Source organism: Colossoma macropomum, unplaced genomic scaffold (genome assembly GCF_904425465.1).
Source record: "Colossoma macropomum unplaced genomic scaffold, Colossoma_macropomum, whole genome shotgun sequence".
Taxonomy (NCBI): domain Eukaryota; kingdom Metazoa; phylum Chordata; class Actinopteri; order Characiformes; family Serrasalmidae; genus Colossoma; species Colossoma macropomum.
Genome location: NW_023494785.1, coordinates 39,159,694 through 39,183,989, shown reverse-complemented (window position 1 = coordinate 39,183,989; position 24,296 = coordinate 39,159,694). Strand labels below are relative to the sequence as shown.

General features: G+C 40.0%; 2 protein-coding genes across 15 annotated transcripts in view; one reads left to right on the top strand and one right to left on the bottom strand.

Annotated features, from left to right (window-relative positions):
* Nucleotides 1–13,714, bottom strand: part of si:dkey-92i15.4 — a 28,118-nt gene extending 14,404 nt beyond the window's left edge. For 5 of the 13 annotated variants that reach the window (XM_036594001.1, XM_036594091.1, XM_036594037.1 and 2 more), the window contains exon 1: nucleotides 4,616–5,413. The gene's annotated coding sequence lies outside the window, so the exon portion shown is untranslated. The other 8 variants (XM_036594052.1, XM_036594028.1, XM_036594067.1 and 5 more) reach the window with 5 other exon arrangements.
* A 1,630-nt stretch (nucleotides 13,715–15,344) lies between these two features.
* cunh1orf43 (chromosome unknown C1orf43 homolog) lies at nucleotides 15,345–22,101 on the top strand. Of its 2 annotated transcripts, XM_036593980.1 has the most exons (7): nucleotides 15,345–15,555; nucleotides 16,662–16,763; nucleotides 17,127–17,235; nucleotides 17,772–17,825; nucleotides 18,598–18,764; nucleotides 19,989–20,047; nucleotides 21,139–22,101. In XM_036593980.1, exons 1-7 carry the CDS (start codon nucleotides 15,493–15,495, stop codon nucleotides 21,344–21,346), a joined length of 762 nt encoding a protein of 253 aa, XP_036449873.1. In that variant the 5' UTR covers nucleotides 15,345–15,492; the 3' UTR covers nucleotides 21,347–22,101. The 2 variants fall into 2 exon arrangements, with proteins under 2 accessions (XP_036449873.1, XP_036449882.1); XM_036593989.1 differs by lacking the exon at nucleotides 17,772–17,825.
* Nucleotides 22,102–24,296: the final 2,195 nt, after the last annotated feature.

Below are 24,296 nucleotides of genomic sequence, written 5' to 3'. Positions count from 1 at the left end.
TAATACTGTTTGGATAGTGAATAGATAAGATTATGAGCTGTTGTTCGGTAATAGCTTCGGTCCTGAATTCAGTCCTAACTGAAGTTGTCATGGGGACCAAACAGATTTCGGACTTAAGACGGCCCCAGAACGCAATGAAAGCTGTGTCGCTTTCCAGGCCTTTCAGCTCCCTCAGGTTTTGCCACTATTGGAAAGCCACAACTAAATTTAGTTAAATTCAGCTTTTTATTCGCCAGCTTCTTGTTTGAATTATACCGTTCCACCTTAAATGGTGCAGCAGTTACATTCTGGCGCCTGAATGTAACTGCTGCACCATTTAAGGTGGAACGGTATAATTCGAACAAGAAGCTGTCGAATATGAAGCAAACTTCTGCCTCGTGGTTTGACCTCATGCTTAATCCAACCTTGTTTTGTTTGAAGCCTTTTCTACTTCTGTCTTCCTTTTCTTTCTTTCTTTCTTTAGCAGTCAAGGTACCTGTACTACTTTTTAGTGAACCTAGCTCGCTACTTTTCAGCTCTGTGTGCGCGTGTGTGTGTTTGTATAGAGACGTATGACGGAATCCGCACATGCACAAATGAGTGCATGTGCAGGCGCGCATGCGGGCAGGTCATGACGTAGGTAGGTAGACAGGCAGGGAGGCCATCCAGTCATTTCATTCGGTCTGAATAGAATGACTGGACAGGGTTTTACAGTCCTGTAGCCTCCACAGATAACAATTTCTTTCAGTCAGATCATTTGATTTATGGATTGTTATCGGGATGTAAAGAGTATTTCAAGAAATTTACCAAAAAATGTTTCCAAAATAAATCACCTAATCCACCTTTAACAGCTAATCAGCTAATTACTTCATTTAATCAGATTGAGTCCTCATTTTGCTAACAATACTTAAGTCCTAGCTGACACAGTGAACTAAACGTTAAACCAAATGTTTCTGTGTAAGCAGATATAAAAGCCTACTGTATCACAGATGATCCATTAAAAAAATAAATGATCAAAAAACTAAAATCGGACCAAATCAGGCTTTTTTTAGTATAAAAATGCAAAAAATCTGTACGACTTATAAGGATTTATGGGGTTAAACAACAGAGAAGTTAATAACTTAAACATTCTGAACACCTCAAGAAGCAACACAAACACTCATTTGTTCATTGTCTTATTTATGGCACCCAGTTGTTAAGAGAATCTGTTTATCCTGTTTTGTTTATACTGCTAACATTCTTTCAGATCTTTGTCACTCTGTACAGCAAACCTGATCAACGGGCAGATAACAGGTCAAACCCACCGGACCACAATCCACACTAACACCACACACTGTAGGCATGGTGAAAATACATAAGCAGAGTGTGGACATAGGGAACACAGGGCAGAGCACAGCACAACCAACATGTGTGTATATATAGCAGTAATTTTATATATATATATAAATAATTTTAGACCATTTCTTTGGGAAATTTACACACAATGTAAAGAACAAGAGGCATTTCTTGGTACCATATATCCTAATATTTCCTGAGCCTGTATTAATATATCATAATCTCCCAAATGTATAGAAGAAACCATTTCAGAAAGCAAGGTTTTAAATGATGGAGGGGATTCAGATTCCATTCCCTGAGAATCAGAAAACCATGCCAAACACTGATGCCTGCTGTTGACTATGCGTTAAGAAATCTGCTATATCATTTTAAAGTAACTGAGCCAGACTAATATTATTTAGTACAAGCAGCGCATCTCTATACACCTCTGCTACACATGTAAATATAAACTTAATGTAAATTATAAAATATAATGTAAAATATAAACTTACTACAGGGTTAACTAACAGACTGAGGGCTAGTTTTAACAGTCCAGTCGGGTTAATCTAGTTCTGTGCTGCTTGAAGCTCTTTAACCTAAATACATGAAAATATATGCATCAAAATAATTAGTGCTTTTTTTTCTCCTGTGTTTTACTCTACACAGTGATTCACAGTGTGCTTAGTGAAAAGAGGCTGCGGCAAGAATTGGCAAACTTATTACTGACCACAAAGTAGAACAGCAAATATGAACGTGATAAAATTGAAATAGATTTTGTTTACGTTATCTGATGCATGAAAGCTTCCAAAAAGATCACCTGTTTTGAATTAGACTTCCCACAATGTTCACTTTGGGAGGCCTTAAAACAAGCCCCTCTGTGTCCATAGGGAAATATATATATAATCCAAATGTATTTATCAAATATGTTTTTGCAAAACATGAAAATGGCCAAAATGTATTTGTTAAATACATTTTAAAAATGCATTTATTTGTATTTGTTACTATATTTTTGGTCACACTTTATTCTGAGTGGGCATTTTAGATTAAACAAACACTCAACAGACTCTCAGTAACATGTCAAAAACATATGAGGGTTAGGATTAGGGCCAGGGAGAGGGTTAGGATTAGGTTTTGGGTTGAGGGTAAGGTTAGGTTTAGGATTAGGACTAGGGTTAGGATTAGGTTTTGGGTTGAGGTTAAGGTTATGGTTAGGATTACGCCCAGGGTAAAGGTTAGGATTAGGATTTGGGTTGAGGTTAAGGTTGGGTTTAGGATTAGGAACAGGGTTAGGATTAGGTTTTGGGTTGAGGTTAAGGTTATTGTTAAGATTAGGACCAGGATTATGATTAGGTTTTCGTAAGTTTGGGTAAGGTTAGGTTTTGCTTAATGGAGGTAACGTACTTCCATCTACTTAATGTAAGTAATGTATCAACAGAACATCTACAAGATATTTACTTCAGTGTATTCAGATGCGTCACTGCTGCTGCTTCACTGATAACACTGTTGACATGTTACTGATAATCTGTTAAGTGTTTATTAATCATCTACAAAGGACCACTCCAAATAAAGTGTTACCATTTTTCTAACATGTAGTTCCAATAAAGTTTACAGACATAACTAACTGGTACTGACTACTGTGTACTGCATTATACTTTGCATTAACCTTTGTACATATGCAGTAAGATATATGTGTAAATGTATTTCAAATAAACAGGATATCAAATCATAACTGCATTTTCACAATGTATCAATATTTACAACACTTGTTTTTGCCATATTAAAGGTTCACTGGCTAATATTTAAAATTAGTGGAATACAAATTCATTTCAAAAGGTATCCAAAGAGTAAAGTGCATTAACAAGTATTTTGGTTATTTTCATACATTTTCAAATGTTTCTGATAAATACATTTACATACATTTATTTATCTATGGTCCATTTCTATGTGTCATATTTCCCCATACATTTTAAAATAAATGTATTTTTAAATATATTTAATACAGGAATTTATTCGGAAGTACATTTTACTGTTTGGAATGGATTTCGGCTTGGATTGCAATGTATTTGACATGCATTTCCAATATACAAAAAGTCCATATATTTTTTCCATATATGTGTGGAAGTTGCACTTTAGCTCTTTCTGTGAGTTGTTTTCATGCTTCAAACGCTGCTATATTAGCAATCTAGTGATTCTCTTTCTAAGTAAACAGGGCCTTCAGGGTGAATCTTGAGAAATATCTGCGAAAATGCACAGATAACGTTGCTAGGGGAATACAAGATGACCGAAAGCACATCCTACCTGAACCTGTTTAGTTACATAATTTATCCATGTGAGACTTAACCCTGCGTCAGGCCCCACTCTCCTCTCTACACTGAACATTAGGAACTATAACACTAAAACAGCTACAGTGGCTCCAAAAAGTATTTGGGCCTTTGTGCCATCCTTAAAAACGTATTAAGTTGATTCTGATAGGAAACGAAATGTCATTTATTAGGCTGTATTATTAGACTACAATCATATAATCAATGAATACAAGCTCACCAACACCGTTGGTACCCTCAGTACTGGCTAGCTGGTGTTCTTCTCCAGGTTCTCCATCGGTTTGATGTGCTAAAAGTGCTTTTCTCAGAAATGTTCAACATTTTTATGAATTAACCTCAAGAGCCTTAAAGAGTCCAACTACTTTTGAAGCCTACTGTGAGTCAACAACCGCATCAGATAGCCCCAGACTGATACTCACATTCAAATCAGCTCATGCACAGACACTTAAAGCCTCTGTATGGGATCAGATAAGATCAGACAGTAGCTCTCCAATCAAGCCACAGACTTACGGAAGCGAGTCCGTCCGCATCTGAGGACAATGAGTCAGTAGAAAACTCACCTTAGGTTCAAAATGCATATATGTCCAGGTCGCGAAAGGAGTCCACGCGTCCAGTCCAGCTGATATAGGTCAGAAGTTTTGTATTGCCAAATCAAATAGAAGCAGCAGGTGCAGGTTAAGGGAGGGACGCATACAAAAAGGGGCGTGTTGCGCTGCAACCATTCATGGAAGCCAACACCTCAGCAGGTAAAGATGACTGAAACTTGACTGATTGGGAAATAAAGTGAGCGCCGAATAAAGCAAGAATCTGATTAGAACAGGAGAGGAAAGATAAGTAGATGCGTGGTCAGCTCACCTGAGTGACTGAGCCGCTGAAGTGGGAGAACAGGTGAGTGCTGAATTACAGAAAACAAACAGATACAACTGTCTAATTCACCCGAGCGAACGTCAAGCAACCAAACATTCGAGTTCTGCCTTGAATTCACCAGGAAAATGACCTACCTTGGAAGACTGGCTGGTTTCAGCAGGTCCTCTCCTTCCCTCGCTCTCTCATTCCTTCTCGATTTTACTATTATGCATCTGTAATGTGAACTCGCCTGACTGGTTCTTCATCTTCACCCTCACCCACCCACTCTCATTGTTACACCTTCCCTTTAACTTCCATTCCTTCTCTCTCTCTCGCTCGCTCTCTCTCTCCCTCCCTCTCTCGGTCATAATGATACGTCTTCACGCACCGCCTTCGTACATAATGCTTAAATAAAGGGCTTTTAGACTCAACTCTGTCTCTCTCTCTCTCAACTTTTATTTATGTGAAGGGGAAAAGTAAGCACCAGCCTGACCAGGAAAAGGTCCACAAGTGGCACAGGCACCTGGCCATGGCCTCTGTGGTTCAAATGGGTTTTTTATCTTCACAGTTAAAGGGCACAGTAAAATAGTTTGCTCATGACCAGGAAAAGGTCCACTGCAAAATAACAAGCTGGTGTGATAAAAACAATCTGGACATGCCTTCCGTCTTTGCTTTGTAGGCCAGTATTTCTCCCATAAGACAAATGCGTGGTTCTCTAGCATGGACAAATGACCATCTCTGTGACCAAGCAATGCTTTTCTGTCTGCCCTTTCGGTTCTCTATTTTCAATACACACACACGCATAGTTTCTAAGCCGCTTATCCTCCTGGGTCGCAGGGAGCCTATCCCAGCCGTCATTGGACAGAAGGCAGGTTACACCCTAGACAGGTCACCAGTCCATCACAGGGCAGACATACACGTTCACACACACACTTAGGGACAATTTAGCATCTCCGATTGGCCTGACCGTCTTAGGACTGTGGGAAGAAACCCACACAGAGAACATAGAACATGGAAACTGGTTGCCCGGCTGGGGAATCGAACCCAGGGCCTTCTTGTTGTTTTAAAAATGTTCAATATAGAACCATGTACAGCACATTCTCCATCAATCTGAAGAACTGTTTCACCATGCAAAGAACCATTTCATCATTTAAGCATAATGGTTCTAAATAGGACCATTCCCTTTACCAATCGCTGTTGTCGGAAGAAAACCCTGTTTCTCCAAAATTATAACTTTACAGGAGAAGGAAAAAACATACTTTACTTTTAATGTAAGTCAATGGAACCAGACTTTTTTTCAAGTCATTTTGAGCCGTTTCTTTTGGTCCATTCTTCATGAAATTTATAGACAATGTAAAGGGCAACAGGCATTTTCAAACTATGTCAAGAACTGAAAAACAACAAAAATACAGATACAAGGTTTTTTTCCGACAACAGTGCAATGAAACCTTAAGGAACCATCTTTTTAAAGAATGTAGGTGTCCCTAAATCCCACAAAGCTACCAAGCAAACAGGTCACCCTGCCAGGGAATCGAAGCCAGGGCCTTCTTGCTGTTTCGAAAATGTTCTGTATAGAACCATGTATAACACATTCCCCATCAATCTGAAGAACTATTTCACCATGCAAAGAACAATCTAATCATTTAAGAACCATTCCTTTTACTAAAGAACCCTTGAAGAACCATCTTTTTTAAGAATGTGGGTCTCCCTAAATCCCACAATGCTACCAAGCAAACTGGTCGCCTGGCTGGGGAATTGAACCCAGGGCCTTCTTGCTGTGAGGCAACAGCACCATGGTGCCGTCCCATGTTTTCAGTACATTTCAACACATTCTTCATTAGCGACTGTTGGCTAATCGGACAAACCTTGCAAAGCACTGGCAAAAATCTCTTTTGACCTCATGAGAGCTTGTAGTGATCTTTGCTTAGAGTGTCTACATCAGTGGTCACTGACACAACCTTCTGGGTCAGCGCTTAGATCAGGGGTCACCAATCTTATCCTCAAAGAGTCAGCGTGGCTGTAGGTCATTCCAACCAAGGAGCACATCTCATATAACAAACCAATTGTTTGAAGACTGAGACCAACTGATTAAACAAGTGGTATCCAGTGTGCTTCTGCTTGACTGGAATGAAAACCTGCTGCCCTTTGTGGATAAGATCGATGACCCCTAGTTTGGCACCACTCCAGGGCCAACCTTCTTTCTGGAGAGTGTAGCTCCAACCTTCATCTAACACACTGACCCCTACTTGGCTAATGCTAATACATCTGAACCAGCCAATCAAGAACTTCTGAAGAAGGTGTTGCAGTTCACACTCCAGGACCAGGGTTGGTGACCACGCTACGCTACTGAGCTGAACAATGTTGTTGTAGCTAACTGAAACTAGGCAGGATGGAAATAGCAATAAATCTGTCGCCCTGCTAACCTTAGCTTGATTAGACAATGAAAAAAACGACACCTGTTCTATTCAAAGCTTTCACAAGCACAAAAAAAGTCCATCTGGAACTAATAACACACTCTACATTTAAGTATTTCTACAAAAAGACATTTGATCATAATTTGAATGGGTTTCTTTTGGATTTACCTATTTTTTCTTATCCAATTTAGTCACTGCTAACTCTGCTAGCTACACCCGTAAATAGAAGCTCTTTCAAGGGTTCTTTAGTAAAGGCAGTGGTTCTATCTAGAACCATTTCATGCTTAAATGGTTCTCTGGTAAAATTGTTTTTCAGATTGATGGCAAATGTGTTAAATATAGCACCAAAAAGGGTTCTTCTATCGTTACGATGTCAAGCTTGTAACAAGAATCCTTTTTGGTGTTATATAGAACAATTCCAAAAGGTTCTATATAGAAGCATGTACAACACATTCTCTATCAATCTGAAGAACTATCTCACCATGCAGAGAACCATTTAAGCATTTAGGCACAATGGGTCTAAATGGAAGCATTCCCTTTACCAAAGAACCCTTGAAGAACCATCCTTTTTAAGAATGTAGGTCTCCCGAAATCCCACGATGCTACCAAGCTGGGAGGGTGAAGGTTAGCATTTGCCTCCTCTAAGCCACGTGTCAAACTGCAGCTAACACAACGTCATTGGACAGCTCAGCAAGCTTGGAAGAAAATGCTAATGCTGCTTTCAAGTGGTCTCAGTTTTATCGGGAAAAACGAGCGTCCCAACAGGAAGCGCCTCACGAACGGCCTTCAAAGTCGGATGATAAAGTGGGGTACATCAAAACTTTCAATGAACCACAAATTGGCCACGTTGTGAGGTCAACTCTATTTTCACTGTGTTGGAGGAGAAAAGTGAGTCCATCAACACAGAGTAACAAAAGCTAATGAGAAGAAACATTTTAAACATGCAGTTAATCCACATCTTATTTCTGCTTTGTTGTGTTTAAAAGCATCCAAAAAACAGGCCGTAGATTCCAGCGAATAAACTACCACAGCCATTTCACATCCTCCACGTTTGTTTACCTGTATAAAGCACATGTTGGATAAACGGGTTCTTCTTCTGAGAACGCTACATGCACTTTAAAGCAGCATGAGTGCCAATTCTGTTACCTCAGCCATCATCGTGCTGAGTGATGGGAGACAGGGCCAACCATAAGGCGGGGAATGGGGAAGGCTTTTAGAGGCCCAACCACTAGGGGGCAGCCAAGCTCATTACTCATTACAGTGGAAAACAATGTTTTTACACTTCTCAAAGTGAAAATATTTGGAGTGTCTACATCTGTGTCAGAGCTGATCCCAGCACATTTTAATGGTATCAGTTAAGCCTGATCCAGTTTTGACCACTTCTGGTATAAAACAACATTAAGCCACGCAACAATGTGGAAAGCAGAAAGCCTTCGTTAGTAACAGCACTCAAAATCGAGAGAAAGGAGCAGGCAACTGCATGCATGTTAGAGCCAAACGAAACTGCAGCGTATTCACTACACTATAAAATGATCATTACACGTAATTTTATTATTATGAAGCGCTTCTGACTCCTGGTGACCATACGGAGAGTGCTTCTCCAGAATGTCCAGTCTTCTGTTTGGGTCTTCTGGCTTCAAATTCCTCTGATTGTATCCATCCAACTTGGTCGTCCTCTTCCTCTTTTACCTTCAGCTCTTCTACGCATAATGGTCTTGTCCAGTGATCGGGCCAGTTTGGTTATCTGGGCTTCAGTTGAGAGCTGAGGCTCGATTGGTTTGGGGATCTTTGCCACTGAAGGTACTCTCAAAAGTCTTCGCCAACACCAAAGTTCAAAGGCATCTATAAAGTTCCTGCTTCGCTCGTTTATTGTCCAGCTTTCACATCCATAAAGAACTGCAGAGATGACCATTCTGGACAATTCTGATCTTTGTTTGTGAAGCAGACCAAAAAAATAAATGACATTAGAGTGTCACACCATGCACACAATAAAGTGATTTTACTATAGCACTTCAAACTGAACAGCAGCCTAGAAAGTCTAAACAGGACTTTTTGACGTGTGCCCTGTATGTACAGTCATATGCAAAAGTTTGGGCGTCCTCGTCAAATGACGTTTTTTTTTTTTATTCTTTTTGATGTCCTAAGTGAAAATAAGTGAACATGTCCTCTAGAGGGAGCAAATGTCATTTTTTCTGCACATTTTACTACACAGCTTCTATGCATTTGCTGAGTTTAACATATCGCTGCTGTCAGAACAAAACCTCGTATGTACATTTTTGTCGTTTTTCAGTTTTTGGCATAATTTGAAAATGCCCGTTGTGCCTTACGTGGTGTGTAAATTTCATGACGAACGGACCAACAGAAATGACTCAAAATTACTTGGAAAAAAGTCTGGTTCCATTGACTTGCATTAAAAGTAGAGTACGTTTTTCCTTCTCCTTTAAACTTCACATTTTGGAGATACAAGGTTTTGCTCTGATAACTTTGATATATATCATAAAATATAACTTTTGCACAAGCCACATTTTATGATTTATTGTTAATTTCGACAAACAAACAGTAATTGTGCATTAAAATGCACAGAAGTGTGTTCTCAGTAGAGGATGTGTTCGCTTATTTTCACGTGTAATTTGACCAGGAGTGCCCAGACTTTTGCAGACGACTGTATGCACTGTGTACAAAAGCACAATTTCTTTGACTTCAGGTAGACACAAAGCCCAGACACAGCTTTGTAATGGCCTAATAGGTGACAATTGTGCTCTCTTGAACTTCCAGATGGCTGTGGCATCACTGAGGACTGAGCTTATGATCTATAAACAATAGGGTCAGCGCCTAGGCGGTTGCACAACTTTGGTGCAGAGGGATTACTGCCAGCAGCCTGTAAAGCTTTAAAAGAATGTATTTGTGGGTGGAGCACCATAGGCTCAGTTTCCTTTGACACTAAACATGAGCAAAAACTGAAAGGACGTTTATATCTGTTTTCCACACATATACACCAGTCAGTCTTCAGCATATCACAGCAGCATTCTTTACACATGTTCTCACTCACTCGGTACTGTAGGTGAATTGCTTCTTTGTGTGGACATGTGTTTTGTGACACTCAAGCATGTAAAGCCTTTCTTTGCAGCTACACAAGGGTCAAAATGTCACATGCACCGTATATTTAGAGACAGTGAATAGGATTTGCTCTTAAATGACTCATACAAGAAAGTAAGGAAACCATTAAACCAGGGGTCTCAAACTTCAGTAGGCTGGATGAGACAGCTTCATATGGCCCGTCACATATTTATAATTTATCCTTAAATCTGGCCTGAAAGTCTTGTAATAGTAGTAGTAGAAGGACTACTAGTAGTAGGACTAGTAGTAGCAATAGTAGTAGGACTAGAAGTAGAAGTAGGGCTAGTAGCATATTTACAATTTATCCTTAAATCTGGCCTGCAAATCTTGTAATAGTAGTAATAGTAGGACTAGTGGTAGTAGAACTAGTAGTGGGAGGGCTAGTAGTAGCTGTAGAAGTAGGACTATTAGTAGTAGAAGTAGTTGGACTACTAGTAGTAGGACTAGTAGTAGTAATAGTAGTAGGACTGGTAGTAGTAGGACTAGTAGTAGCAGTAGAATTAGTGGGACTAGTAGTAGCAGTAGTAGTAGTGGGAGTAGTAGTAGGACTGGTAGTAGCAGTAGTAGTAATATGACTAGTAGTAGTAGTAGTAGGACTAGTAATAGTAGTAGGACTAATAGTAGCAGTAGTAGTAGTATGACTAGTACTAATAGTAGCAGTAGTATTAGTGGGACTACTAGTAGTAGTAGGACTAGTAGTAGTAGCAGTAGTAGTAGTAGGACTAGTAGTAGCAGTGATATTAGTGGGATTAGTAGTAGTAGAAGGACTAGTAGTAGCAGTAATATTAGTGGGATTAATAGTAGTAGTAGGACTAGTAGTAGCAGTAGTAGGACTAGTAGTAGCAGTGATATTAGTGGGATTAGTAGTAGTAGAAGGACTAGTAGTAGCAGTAATATTAGTGGGATTAATAGTAGTAGTAGGACTAGTAGTAGCAGTAATATTAGTGGGATTAATAGTAGTAGTAGGACTAGTAGTAGCAGTAATATTAGTGGGATTAATAGTAGTAGTAGGACTAGTAGTAGCAGTAGTAGTAGTAGGACTAGTCGTAGCAGTAATATTAGTGGGATTAGTAGTAGTAGGACTAGTAGTAGCAGTAGTAGTGGTAGGACTAGTAGTAGCAGTAGTAGTAGTAGGACTACTAGTAGCAGTAGTAGTAGTAGGACTAGTAGTAGTAGTAGTAGTAGTTGGATTAGCAGCAGTAGTAGTAGAAGTAGTAGTAGTACCAGTTGCTGTGGTTTGTGGTGACAGAGGAATTGCTAATAAACATTGACTAAGATGCACTTACATAGTACAGAGTATATGTTATGTAGTAAAAATTCATAGATGATGGATGTTCCACGTTCCAGTGCAGTTCTGTGGGGAACTTGGTACTAGAGGACCATTTGGACCTAATATTTTTAGGGTTTTATGAGGTACTTTCAATTATTTCACACTTGAGTGTGGTTTTAGCCTACTCAGCTAACCTTCACAGTGGAACTGTGATCATTTTAAGTCCTTTTTTTGGCAACAGCTCCTCCTTCTGGTCAATTAGTGTATAACAATACAACAATGTTCAAATGTCTTTAAATTTTGTGCCGTTTGGGGAAACCTTTAGGTAATTATGATCAATTTCGAGCTGTAAAAAGGAGAGTTCTTGTCTAAAAATCTGACCTCCTCACAACAACTGACACAATTCTGCATTAATACACCATTTTTTTGCTCGCATGGACCACTGACCATGGGACTGGGCAGCATGTTATGTGAAGTAAGTGGCCCAAAACACTAGCAAACATACCCAATAGAGAGTGCAGGTGAACGCCCTCCTCTAAGACCCGCCCCCTGTTAAAAAGCGACAAAAACTCAGAAGTGAAAGAAAAATTTCACAAACAAACCAGAGATTCCAGAAAAATATATCAGCAAAATAAGCAAGTAGAAAGAAATGAAAGCAGTAACGGGCAAAAAGAGTAATAAATTGATATCAGAATGAGAGAAAATGAGTAGTAATCTATTCAAGAAATTAAGTTTGACTCTCATTATTAGTATTTGTAACATATTTTGGACATTTTAATACTTAATATTTTGCTTGTGGATTTTATTATTTTATCTGAATCCATATGTCGCTGTTGTCAGAACAAAACCTTGTATCTCCAAAATGTAACTTTACAGGAGAAGGAAAAAACCTTCTTTACCTTTAATGTAAGTCAATGGAACCAGACTTTTTTCCAAGTCATTTTTGGCCATTTCTTTTGGTCCATTCGTCATGAAATTTACACACAATGTAAAGGGCAACATGTATTTTCAAATTATGTCAAAAACTGAAAAACAAAGACAAAATTGGAGATGCAAGGTTTTGTCCCGACAGCAGCGATATGCTAATATATGTCATATATTTGAAATCCACATATTACCATATTTCAGATTTCCCCATGGGACTCTAAACTACATTTCTTGGTGAACTGCTTCACTTTGCATAGGATGGTATAATTTTCCCGCCTGCTGGTGCGCGGCGGTGCCCGCTGGTGCGCGGTGGCACATTAAAAAAAACCAAAAGACGTTTTAAAGGCTAAAAGTTCTCTGACAGTTCTGCCCTCAGTACGACCGTTCAGCAAAGTTATGTTGTGATGGTTGATTACTGTAAAACAAGATAGTCAGTTTTGATTTCAGGTTGACTGTACAACTCTGTGTTGCTAACACCCCTGAAAAAAACATGGTATCAGCAGAAGAAAATGAAACAGTTTACAGATAAAGGAAGGTTTTGAACAACAACAACTAAACAACCAGAACAGCTGTTACAAAAAAACTCATTTCTTCTGTTAAAATGTGGTGCATAAACCAAAACAGTACATTACCACAGGAGCTGCAAGGCCAATGCGGCTAAGCCACAGCTAATTAGCATAGCGCAAACTGAAAATCAAAAGCAGCACAAAACTGCACCAAAACAACAAAGAATTCAAATTCTAAATGTAAAACTTACGTGGTAAAAATTGTAGTATATCACTTCCATTGAAGATTACTTCTATTAAGGTTCACTGAGCCAACTTTCTTTTACGCAGGTGTCAAATTTACTGAGCAACAACATGCTAATAATAATTACATAGCATTTTTGCATTGGGTTTCTTTGTAATATGTTGATGCTAGAAGTTCTCTGTGATTTACTTAGACTTGCAAACCACTGAGCCAAAGTGTGACCCTTTATGTCAAATAAAAACTGCCTAGCTTTTTTGGCACAGTGATTATCTGGCATTATTGGAGTGCTGATTATTTTTTAATATACAGTGATTCTGCAAAAAAATTGGCAAAACATTTTAAGATGAATTACCTTGGGTGGTTGTCTGTGGCAGAAAACATGAAGTGAAGACGAAAACTCACATATCAGCTTCCTGGAGTTGCAGAATAGCTCTACCACAAACATAAGAAAACAGGCAGCTGCAGAGAGAGAGAGAGAGAGAGAGAGAGAGAGAGAGAGAGAGAGAGAGAGAGAGAGACAGAGAGAGACAGAGAGAGACAGAGACAGAGGCTAAATTTCCTAACATACAACCTAGATACATGGTGACCATTTATTGCAATGGCATACATACATACACACCCTTTGTTTGAGATGAAATGCAGCACTAAGAAGGCCAGCAGCGTCGCTTTGAAACAGTCAAATCAGTTTGGTGCTTTGTCGTTGCATCAGACTTCTTCTATTGTACCCCTGCCATCTGGAGCAGCGGAAGCTAGTTTGAGGTTTTAGAGAAAACGAAAGTGGTCCGATCTGAGCGATTTATAACTGAAATGAGACTCCAGCAACACATTAAGTAGAGACATCCGAAGTCTGAGGATATTGCAAATACTGAGGTAGTTGCATGTCTTCTTATGAGAATCAGTAGAAAGTACAAAACACTCTCAAGAAAAGGTTTAAGAATATTTAGCTGTTCATCAACCAAACATCTTTCTGTGGCCCAGAAATGAGCAAACTGCTAAATGACTGTTATTAAGCCTGATACAGGCCTGGACTTTCTTCAAATAGTTCAGATGAGGTTCTCAACTTTCTGCCAGTCCACATGTTCTACTCCGCTATCAGTTCTATCAGGGTGCATTAACAGGTCTGTGGTTGTTAAAGGGTGTATTAACAGGTCTATGGTGGCAACAGGATGTACTGACTTCTTTATGGTGCTAACAGAGCGAACAGTTCATTGGTGGTAATAAAAAGTACTAACAGGTCTATGATTGTACCATTGTGCACTAGCAGGTCTATGGTGGTAACAGCGTGTACTAACAGGTCTATGATTGTACCATTGTGCACTAGCAGGTCTATGGTGGTAACAGCGTGTACTAACAGGTCTATGATTGTACCAGTGTGCACTAGCAGGTCTATGGTGGTAACAGTGTGTACTAACAGGTCTACTTTTACTTAGTAATATCTGAAATCAAACTTCAGTGACCATCAAAATATCTGTATTCCTAAGATAAATTTTTAAAAACCATATCTTTTTCGCTTGCAATAAAAAATAAACTATATTAATGGTGATCTCTGAATTCATATATTTACTTAAGGTTTCCTTCTCTAATATAAGGCCTCAAATGTTGTGCACTGACGGGTCCCAGAAACACCTTAAAATTGCCAACCATTTGTCTAACTTTCAAAATATTAAGGTTGCCAAAGAGTTTATAGCAGCATTTCTCTGGACAGACAGGAAACAGACAGCCTGAGATTTTAAACACACACGTTTGATGAACCCTCTACTGCACGCATTATGAGAGCAATTAAAAAAAAAACTCAATTCACTTTTCTTGCATAAAATGGTCCTTGATTTATTTTTTCAGACCCGATTATTAAATTCAAGAACATTAAAATAATAATAATAATAATATTAATAATAATGTGTGCAGGGGTCCTTTTGCAGTATGTTGTCTTAAGGCAACATTGTGTGACAATGGGAAGAAATGATGTAGAGCCATGTTTCCTGAAGTGGTGGGACCTGGCTTGTGACTGGCTAAATTCATTCCACTGTCGCACAGTGTTGCTTCTAGGCAACATATATATTTCTGCAAGTTCTCATAACAAAAAAATTGATACTCAATGTTTAAAAAGAGGTTTAAAGATGGCCACTAAGAGATAGTATGACCACCTACATGCTTTTTATTGACTTACTGAAAGCCTTCCCTTTACTGTTAACCCTAATATTGTCTTTAAATATGTGTAATGATATTATAAAGTGAGGAAAATGAGTTTGTTGCCCTGAAGCAACATCGTGCCATAGAGGGATAACAGGAGTTGGATTGTATAGTTTTTATTCCCTGTAGTATTCAAACCTCGATACTCGTCCAGTACAGGTGGTGGCAGCAATGCGCGAAATTAGCCAACCGCCATAAAACTTCATTAGAGGGGGAAGGAAGCGGGCTCTGGTCACATGACCGGAGCGTTTGTCAACACTGCGGGGCGGTTTCCGTGCATAGCGACGCATTTATTTGACCGCTGACGGTCAAAATAGATGATTTTATATGACCGTCGTATGAACGCTGGTCACTGGTGGCTGAAATGGGAGCGGACCCGCCCCTGTCGGGGGTGAATGTGGTGCTCGTTATGGCCTACGGCAGTCTGGTGAGAGAGCAGCTAACGGCTAAGCTAACATAGAGTAACTTCCTCAAAACAAACCACTTCCACAGACTCATGTCTCTGAATCCGCTTTTCTGGGAGTTTGATACCTGGTCACAGTTTAATAGGCTGCTGTTTGTGGAATAAAACGCTTTACGATGTTTCCATTTGCGTTCATTGCTATGCTAAGATGCTAAATGACTGTTATATACAGGCCTGGACTTTTTTCAAATAATTCAGATGAGGTTCTGCTCCGCTTTCAGTTCTATCAGGGTGCATTAACAGGTCTGTGGTGGTAACAGGGTGTATTAACAGGTCTGTGGTGGTAACAGGGTGTATTAACAGGTCTATGGTGGTAACGAGATGTACTGACTTCTTTATGGTGCTAACAGTTCGTTGGTGGTAATAAAAAGTACTAACGGCTATATGGTGCTTACAGGGTGCACTAACAGGTCTATGGTATTTACAGGGTGCACTAACAGGTCTATGGTATTTACAGGGTGCACTAACAGGTCTATGGTGGTAACAGGATGCACTAACAGGTCTATGGTATTTACAGGGTGCACTAGCAGGTCTATGGTGGTAACAGGGTGCACTAACTGGTTAAATGCGGAGGTGAAATTTCCTTGTTGTGGTACTAGTAAGGGTCTCTTATATCAGTCTTAAAGGCACAGTAACAGCCATGGACATGTAAAAATGAATTGGGAGTGTTTTTGGTACATAAATCACACAAATGTTATACGTGGACCACACGGGGGAAATAAAATACAAGGAAATGTATGTTATGGAACACATTTGATGCCCTGTGATGTGACCTGGGGGTACTCCACGAAGGAGAATTTTTCACTAAGCTGTATATTTAAACCGAACGGTGAGGCTTGTCCAATAGGAATGTCCTTTAGCACTTCTGCCTAAAGATATCTGGTTGACTAAATACTAGCATGGTTTAGAAATGACCTTGCAATGTGTTGTCCATATTATTTGTTTGTTTGGTGATGTGAATAGTCAGGATGCTACTAATCACTTGGTGAAACGGACGGAGGTCTCAGGGAATTCTGTAATTCTATAATGATGCTGCTCTTGTTAATCTTTGTGCTTTTTATCGTTTCCAGGTTTTTGTATTGCTGTTCATATTTGTGAAGAGGCAGATCATGCGCTTTGCCATGAAATCCCGCCGAGGACCCCACGTCCCACTGGGTCATAATGCTCCGAAGGTAACCTGACATCTTTTAATGGAGTCGTTGCCAGGTGCTTGAATCTGTAATCTGGTAAATTCAGTTACATCCAGTGCATCATAAAATCTCAAGATTACATCATGATTTGCATTGATTATTCTCCTGTGATTCAGATTATTTAAAAAAAAATTACATTTAATAGTTTACAGTGAACAAAAAAGACAGTTCAACTGTCGATTGCTGTTATTTATATGACAATTAATCATCAACTAAAATTTCAAATCCCTAACTTTCAGATGCATTTTTACACCTCTTGTGATTTTTCTCCTATGTGGTTAAGGTCAACCGGGCATCTTACAAAACAGCGTACTGCACTGACTCTTTCCCTTTTGTGTTTCACAGGGTCTTAGAGAGAAGATTGATTCTCATCTGTCTAAAGTGAACGACATCCGTTACGAGCCACGGCTGCTCTCAGAGGACGACGACAGGCTGAGGCATCGTGGCCAGAATGGTGAGAGAACACACGTCTTTGTGTTTTGCCTGAACTGGTCAGCCTCACTAGACATGGACAGACGGTGGGTTCCAGTACCAGCCGCTTAGACAAGAGTTCTTGCTCAGGATTCCTTTTCACTGCCCTGTAGTCGTCTGTAGTCATCACGTTCTTAACTATTATTTGGACAGCATTATGGATGTGAGGTGATGTAGTTATTAGCAGTATTTCTCAGTGACAAACATGTAAAATGTAAAATGACTGCTGTAAATTCAGGCTAATGACAACTGCTAATCATACACTGCATTCGTTTAAGACAGCTAAGAAGATGGTTAGCATTAACGAAATGAGGACTTGTGAGCAGCCAAATTAATTGCAAATGGATTTTTTTTTGGAGTCAGTTTTTTGGAGTAAAGGCAATGTATAATAAAGTAGCCATGCTCATTTCTTAAAACTTCAACCAAGATTTTTTATCCTATGTAAATCAGGTAGAAACATGATGGAAGTTTTTTTTTTTCTCAAAGGAAAATTTGAATACCTGATATGTCTGTTTACAGGCTGTTATAACTACCTGTTCAGAATGCAAGCTCTGGATGCTATTAGAGACACTGGTAAGAATCCATCATCAGAATTCTTTTTCAATGGCAAACAACTGGGATGCACATTTCCAGATTGAGCTGAATCGGCAATTCTGTTATATTAGGCAGCAGTTCACCTATACTGTGGTACCTATGCGAGCAGATTGTGGCTAATAGTTTGAAAAAGACACAAAGTCTGGGGCATTTTCTTAAAATGAAGAATACAGTTGTCACATACAACACGTGCAGCAAGTCTGGCTTGTTCCACGGAATCATGTTACCTTCAGCCACCGGGAAAGAAAAGATACTGAAGCACCAGAACAGTCAGTAACTGGTAGCTCTCTCTCTCCATGCTTTCTCTCCTCAGTTTGCCAAAACATCTCTTCACATTTACAGCCCACAATTAAAACGATTAATTGGTATATTTTTTCCACACAAATAATTAAATATCCACATATCTAGATACAATTTGTTGTCAGAACTATTATTTTCTGATGTGATGCCCCAGTCAGGAGTGTCCTGCCACCAGCTCTGGCAGCCAAAGATTAGCTTTTGAGTTTACTACATACTTTTATGGTTCTCAGAAGTAAAACTGTGTGAATTAGTTTCATTTCAATACCTGATTGAATAAATGAATGCTGTGCTGAGTTTGGATGTCCAGATATAAGACCATAATGTGCTTAGTTAAAAACTTGCAGGGACTCCTGATTGGAGCTTTAAAACTGGGCTGTGTGCAGTGCTGCTCTTACCTTCGTATCCGCTCTCCTGTGTGGTGTGATCAGCACTGTGTCTGTCTCTCACGTAGACATCTCAGCTCACGATCTGGGCTGCACTGGCAGTGCTCTGACCGGCCGCCACTACAGGAAATGGCTACTGGGCCTGCGGAACTCGCACTCGCTGTTCAAGAGCAGCCACAGCAGCCTCGTCGATCGCCTCCTGGAGGGCTACGACAACGTTCGCCACGGGACTGGGGTGTGTTTTTTCATTTGTACAACCCCTCTAACCTACAGTACCAACTCAATGCCCCTGACTTTCTAAAGTGTTTTTAATAAAAGCTCCATGGTTCATTTTTTTAAACTGTAAAAGAAAAAGGTTTCTTTTGGTTGGTGATGTTAGAATTAGGGTTAGGCTCAGAATTCTTATTGCAAATAGATACAGGTATAATGCATATAGGGCATTAAACATATATGTTCTTTCATATTGTTGCTGTTGGAGCAAAACGTTGCATCAAAAAAATGGTAACTTTTTCAGAAGGAAAAAAATTCTTCATTTACTAAATAAATAAATTAAAAATTGTTTTGGACCATTTTTTTAGGTCTATTCGTGGTCAAATTTTCAAGTGCAGGTGGTGTCTATATCAAGAGCAGCTACGATATATAACGTAGACATGCATATATAATACATATAAAAAAATATTACACATAGGTAATGTGACACTTTGTTTTGTTGTTATTATTACATATAGATTCATATGTAAATAGAAATACAAACAGATGTATGTAAACTTATATGTATAAAAATAGTTTGTGATTTACATATATATGTTTAAAAAAAATACATGGTACATATCATTATATATAGGAGAAACCTCTCCTTTGTAGCACTTGCTACAGAGACTGTAGCTTATCTATTAATGCAGCCATCCTCCTTTATCAGTAAGTCAGTGTCTGACCACAGAGCCACTCTTGGCTGGATATTTTTGGGTGACTCACAATCTACAAGTGACTTTGACGTGTGTGCAAAACCCCAGCACAACTGAGAAGGATCTTGTACCCAAATGGTACGTAAACAGTGCTCCAGTGGTCAGTAACTGACCCATGATGAATGGGATACAGTGGGCCAGATAAACTGTGCAGCAGCTGTATTTGTACTGTAATAGTACACTTATAGAGTGGACTGGACCCTTAAGGTAGGTGGAGTTCACCCTGGAGTGGAAGAAGGCAGGAGTTTCTCATAAAGTGGTCACTCAGTAGAGGTACAAGGTAGGGTTTCTCAGAATGGCCAGTGAGTGGGAGATGGTAGAAGTATCTACTGATGTGGCCAGTGGGTCAAAGTACAAGGTAGGGGTTTCTAATAAAGTGGCCAGTGAGTGGAAGTACAAGGCAGGTTTCTCTAATAAAGTGAGCAGAATGCATGTAGATAAAAACTCAGTATTTTGAAAAATATCAGCGACAGATGTTGTTTTCTCTTCTGCAGGTTTTTGGGGAAGCTGAATTTCTTAAATACAAAGAAGACCTGACTGAGCTGGCTGCTCTGTAAGTGGACTTGTTTTCCTTTTTTCCAGCTTTTAATTCAAAACAGAATTCAACAAATTTGACAAAACAAAAAAGTATAACTTTGTGCCTTACACCAAAATGAGCCAAAACCTTATGGTCAACTGATATGCCTAATATGCTGTTGGCCCAACAAAAACAAGACCAAGGCATGCGCTCTATGAGACCTCTAAAGGTGCCCTGTGGTATCTGGCACCGAGACATTAGCATTACATCCTTAAGTCCTGTAAGCTGCAAACCACCGCCTATCAGACTTGTTCCAGCACATTCCACAGACGCTCGATCGGATTGAGATCTGGGGCACTTGGCGGTCAGCACCTTGCACTCAAACTATTCCCAAACAGTGTGTGCAGTTTGGCATTGGGCATAATACTGCTGAAAGAGGCCTCTGCCATTGAGGAACACCATTGCAATTAAGGGGGTGTACCTGGTCTGCAACTATGTTTAGGTAGGTGACGTGTCAAATTGATGTCCAAATGAATGCCCAGACCCAGGGTTTCCCAGCAAAACATTGCCCACAGTATTACACTACCTCCACTGGCTTGTCTCCTGGTGCCATCATTTCCCCCAGGTAAATGTCACATACATACCCGGCCCTCCCCATGATGTAAAAGTGGCCACAGTAGACCTTCTGTCGGTTCGGACTAGACAGGATAGCCATCATTGCATCAATAAGTCTTGGGCGCCCAGCAACCTATGGCTAGTTTGTGATTTGTCCCTCCTCAGACTCTTAGTAGGTAACATGTTTACTATGAGAACTGACTGTTCGTTCACCGTCTGATATACCCCAGAACTTGACATGTCCCATTGTTATGACGTAACGTTATTCGCTTCATCTCTGAGAGGTCATAATGTTTTGGCTCAATTGCATGTATTCCTATTTATTTGATTTTGTATGTCACAAAATATTGAATACAGTCAACACCAGCTTTCAGATATTGCATAAAAAAGCAGAAGATTAAACAGCAGAAAAAGCCAAGATTTTGCATCTTGAGTGTAAATTCCACTCATCCTTATATTCTCTCTCATCCCCTCCACCTCCTTTTACCACTCTACCTTTCTCCTGACCCCAGTATAAAGGTCCACTCCAGCTCCACCAGCCTGAACCAGCAGCACCAGTCAGCAGCTAAAGATCTGACCAGCTCCCCCGGGCCGTCGTCAGCCTCCACCATCCAGGTCACGTACCTGCCCTCTTCTGGCCAGCGCAGCAAGAGGCCCAAGCACTTCCTGGAGCTCAAAAACTTCAAGGACAACTACAACACCCTGGAGAGCACCCTGTAGAAGTCACCCTGTAGAAACAGTGGAGCCAAACATGAACACAAAGACTGAAAAAGGACAAAGGTTTCAGGGAGAAACGGCTTGAGGGGACCGTCCATTTGCCGCAGTGTGAAACGGCAGTGAGTGGTATGATGTAGAGCGAGAACCGTCTTGAGACTGCTGAAGCCTCACTGCTCGTTACAGTGTCGACTGCCTGGACTGTTCCAAAGCATCTATAAATGACTATAAAGCTTCAGAATGGGATGAGAGAAGAACAATGAGCATCTAAAAGCTCTGCTTTGGGAGACAATATAAAAGTGAGCCTGTTTTCTAGTGTTAATGTGCTACTTAAAATGCTGTTTATCTGTCAGTGTTGCATATTTGGGAAAAGTCACTGCCAACAAGCTCAGCATCCCTCCATCAGTGTCGTCTGGGAGAAGATGTAAAAAGACTGTAAGACTTGTCCAAGAGGTAGAACTGTGAAATATAACACACAGTAAATGACTGGAAGCATCGAAATACAAGAAAAAGAAAAAAACTGAGACCATAATAGTTTTAATGCTTAGTAACTTTCCTCAAAGTGAGAGTTCCAGTGCCCCCTACTGGATGACTGTACATAATGTGAGATCTTTTAAGCTCACTTTTAGTTATGATGTGTGCGTGTTGGGAGAGTATGATGGGTTTAGTGATGGTTTTGTAGCTGAGATGGCACTACTGTTTTTTTTGGGCTGTGCATATGTGACTGACCATTATAAATCTCTTCAACCCCCGAGAACCTTTCCCATGTCTCTTGTACGTCAAAAAAACAAATTTACTCAGTTTCCTGACCATTCTTACCTCAAATTAAGTAGATCGGCCAAGCCATGTTTGATGCCTTAAGTTTGCTTGTTTAGTTTTGGACTAAAGCTGTGAGCTAATTCACTTTTAAAGGAGGTTCACACCAGTTAGCTTCATTCAAACTGCAGGCCTAATTCATCACACACTTGTCTCAGTCTCTATAAAGATGGATAAACGTATTGACGGCCAACTTTGAGCTACATCTTTCATAGTTTTGTTACGATAAAAAATGTTTTTGTCACGCCTCCCTCCGTTCCTGCTGTCACTACATCCCAGCCTCCGGACTCCATCTCCCAGAACACCTCACCTGATCACATGACCTCTGATCGCCCTTACATGACTCTCCACTGGTCTGCTTTGCCTGACTATTGATTCACCTCCCCTGTTCTTTGTTTCTAGTGCTTGTTAATTTAGTATATAAACCCGGGCTTTAGCATAGGATATTTGCGAAGTATTGCCAGAGAACTTGTAGAGAGGAGAAACACTACTCTGCAATGTCTTCCAGGTGTCTCAGACGCTAGAGGGCGCTCCTGAGCGAGTCCAAAATGAATGGGTTGATATGGAGCATTTGAGCAAAATCATAGTTTATAAATTGTTAAACGTTTTTAAGGTAATAATACATTAATTTCCTGAACACAGAACAGTGTAAAACATTTTAACACCGCTGTTATAGTTTTAAGAGCTTTTAAACTCGAGTTTACAACGGCACCTTATGTACGTCCAGCCAGTGAGCTGCTCCGCTCGCCAACAAATCAGCACGCAGTAGCAGTAATGCTAGCATTGTACTGCCCAAAACCCGTTCGCTATAGAAAAAGGAAATATATAGGTACGCCATAGGACCCAGTGTTCAGATTCAGGAATTTTTTTCCAACACGATTTGTAGAAGTGGAAATGTGTGTTTCTGGTAGAATGTCTCATAACGCTTTTGTGTGATAACTTTCTGTGGGCCAGCTTTTAGAGGCACTAAAGAGGCACACCAGACGTCTGGTTCCCATCAGCACCACTGCGAGTCGATCAGTTGCTCTAAAACCAAGCATTTCACATCAAACCACTCTAAATGACTTTGTTTACGTTTTACTGATTAAGTTTTGCAGAAAAATCATGAAAAACTTTTACTGCCCTCCTCCAAAAATATCATGACCTGGAACATAAACCAAATAGTATGCATTAGGTAGAGAAGCACTTCTGAATATTCATTAACAGCATGTACACATTTCATAATATCTCATTTATCTGCCTTATTAAAAAACTACATATTTAAGCTTTACTGCTTCTTCTGTTGGTGGTCATTTCCTCTCCTCCCTGGCTAACCTGATCCTAGGATGGCATGTAGCATCAAAACCAATCACGCTGCTGTATCTGCTGCAAATTAGGCCTCCTGGTTGGGTTGCGCTGCAGGCACCAGCCAATTAGATTACAGCATTCTGTACAGTGACGTGATTGGATGGGAGAGAGATGCTTAACTACTGAACTAATCTTCTGTTTTCTTCTCTACATTTCAAAAGCGCACCATGTGATGGATAACTACAACAAGCAAAACATACTATTACAAACACCGATCAGGAGTAACATTATGACCACCTCCTTGTTTCTACGCTCATTGTCCATTTTATCAGCTCCACTTACTATATAGGTGCACTTTGTAGTTCTACAGTTACAGACTGTAGTCCATCTGTTTCTCTACATACTTTGTTAGCCCCCTTTTACCTTGTTCTTCAGTGGTCAGGACCCCCATGGACCCTCACAGAACAGGTAGTGTTTGGGTGGTGGATCATTCTCAGCACTGCAGTAACACTGACGTGGTGGTGGTGTGTTAGTGTGTGTTGCGCTGGTATGAGTGGATCCACTTCCTGTCCAATCTCATAGACACACCTACCCTGTTGGTAAACTCAGAGACAGTAGTTCATCTTTGCTGCACAGTTTGTTGTTGGATAATCCAGCAACCAGCATCCTGTGACCACTGATGAAAGACTAGAGGCTACACTGGGATTTTCAAATCAGATTAACCACCGACTCAAAACACACTTCTAATAGAAGCCACTGGGCAGTTGTTGAACTCTGAGTGAATGTTTATGTAAAATACAGAATTTGGTTGAACACTTTGACGTCTTCAGTCAAAGCTATTGGCAAATTAAGC

Coding starts and splice junctions, on each gene's coding strand:
- cunh1orf43 (XM_036593980.1), top strand. CDS start 15,493: ATGGGAGCGGACCCGCCCCTGTCGGGGGTGAATGTGGTGCTCGTTATG. Junction 15,556..16,661: donor TTATGGCCTACGGCAGTCTG/GTGAGAGAGCAG, acceptor TATCGTTTCCAG/GTTTTTGTATTGCTGTTCAT. Junction 17,236..17,771: donor GAGGCATCGTGGCCAGAATG/GTGAGAGAACAC, acceptor GTCTGTTTACAG/GCTGTTATAACTACCTGTTC.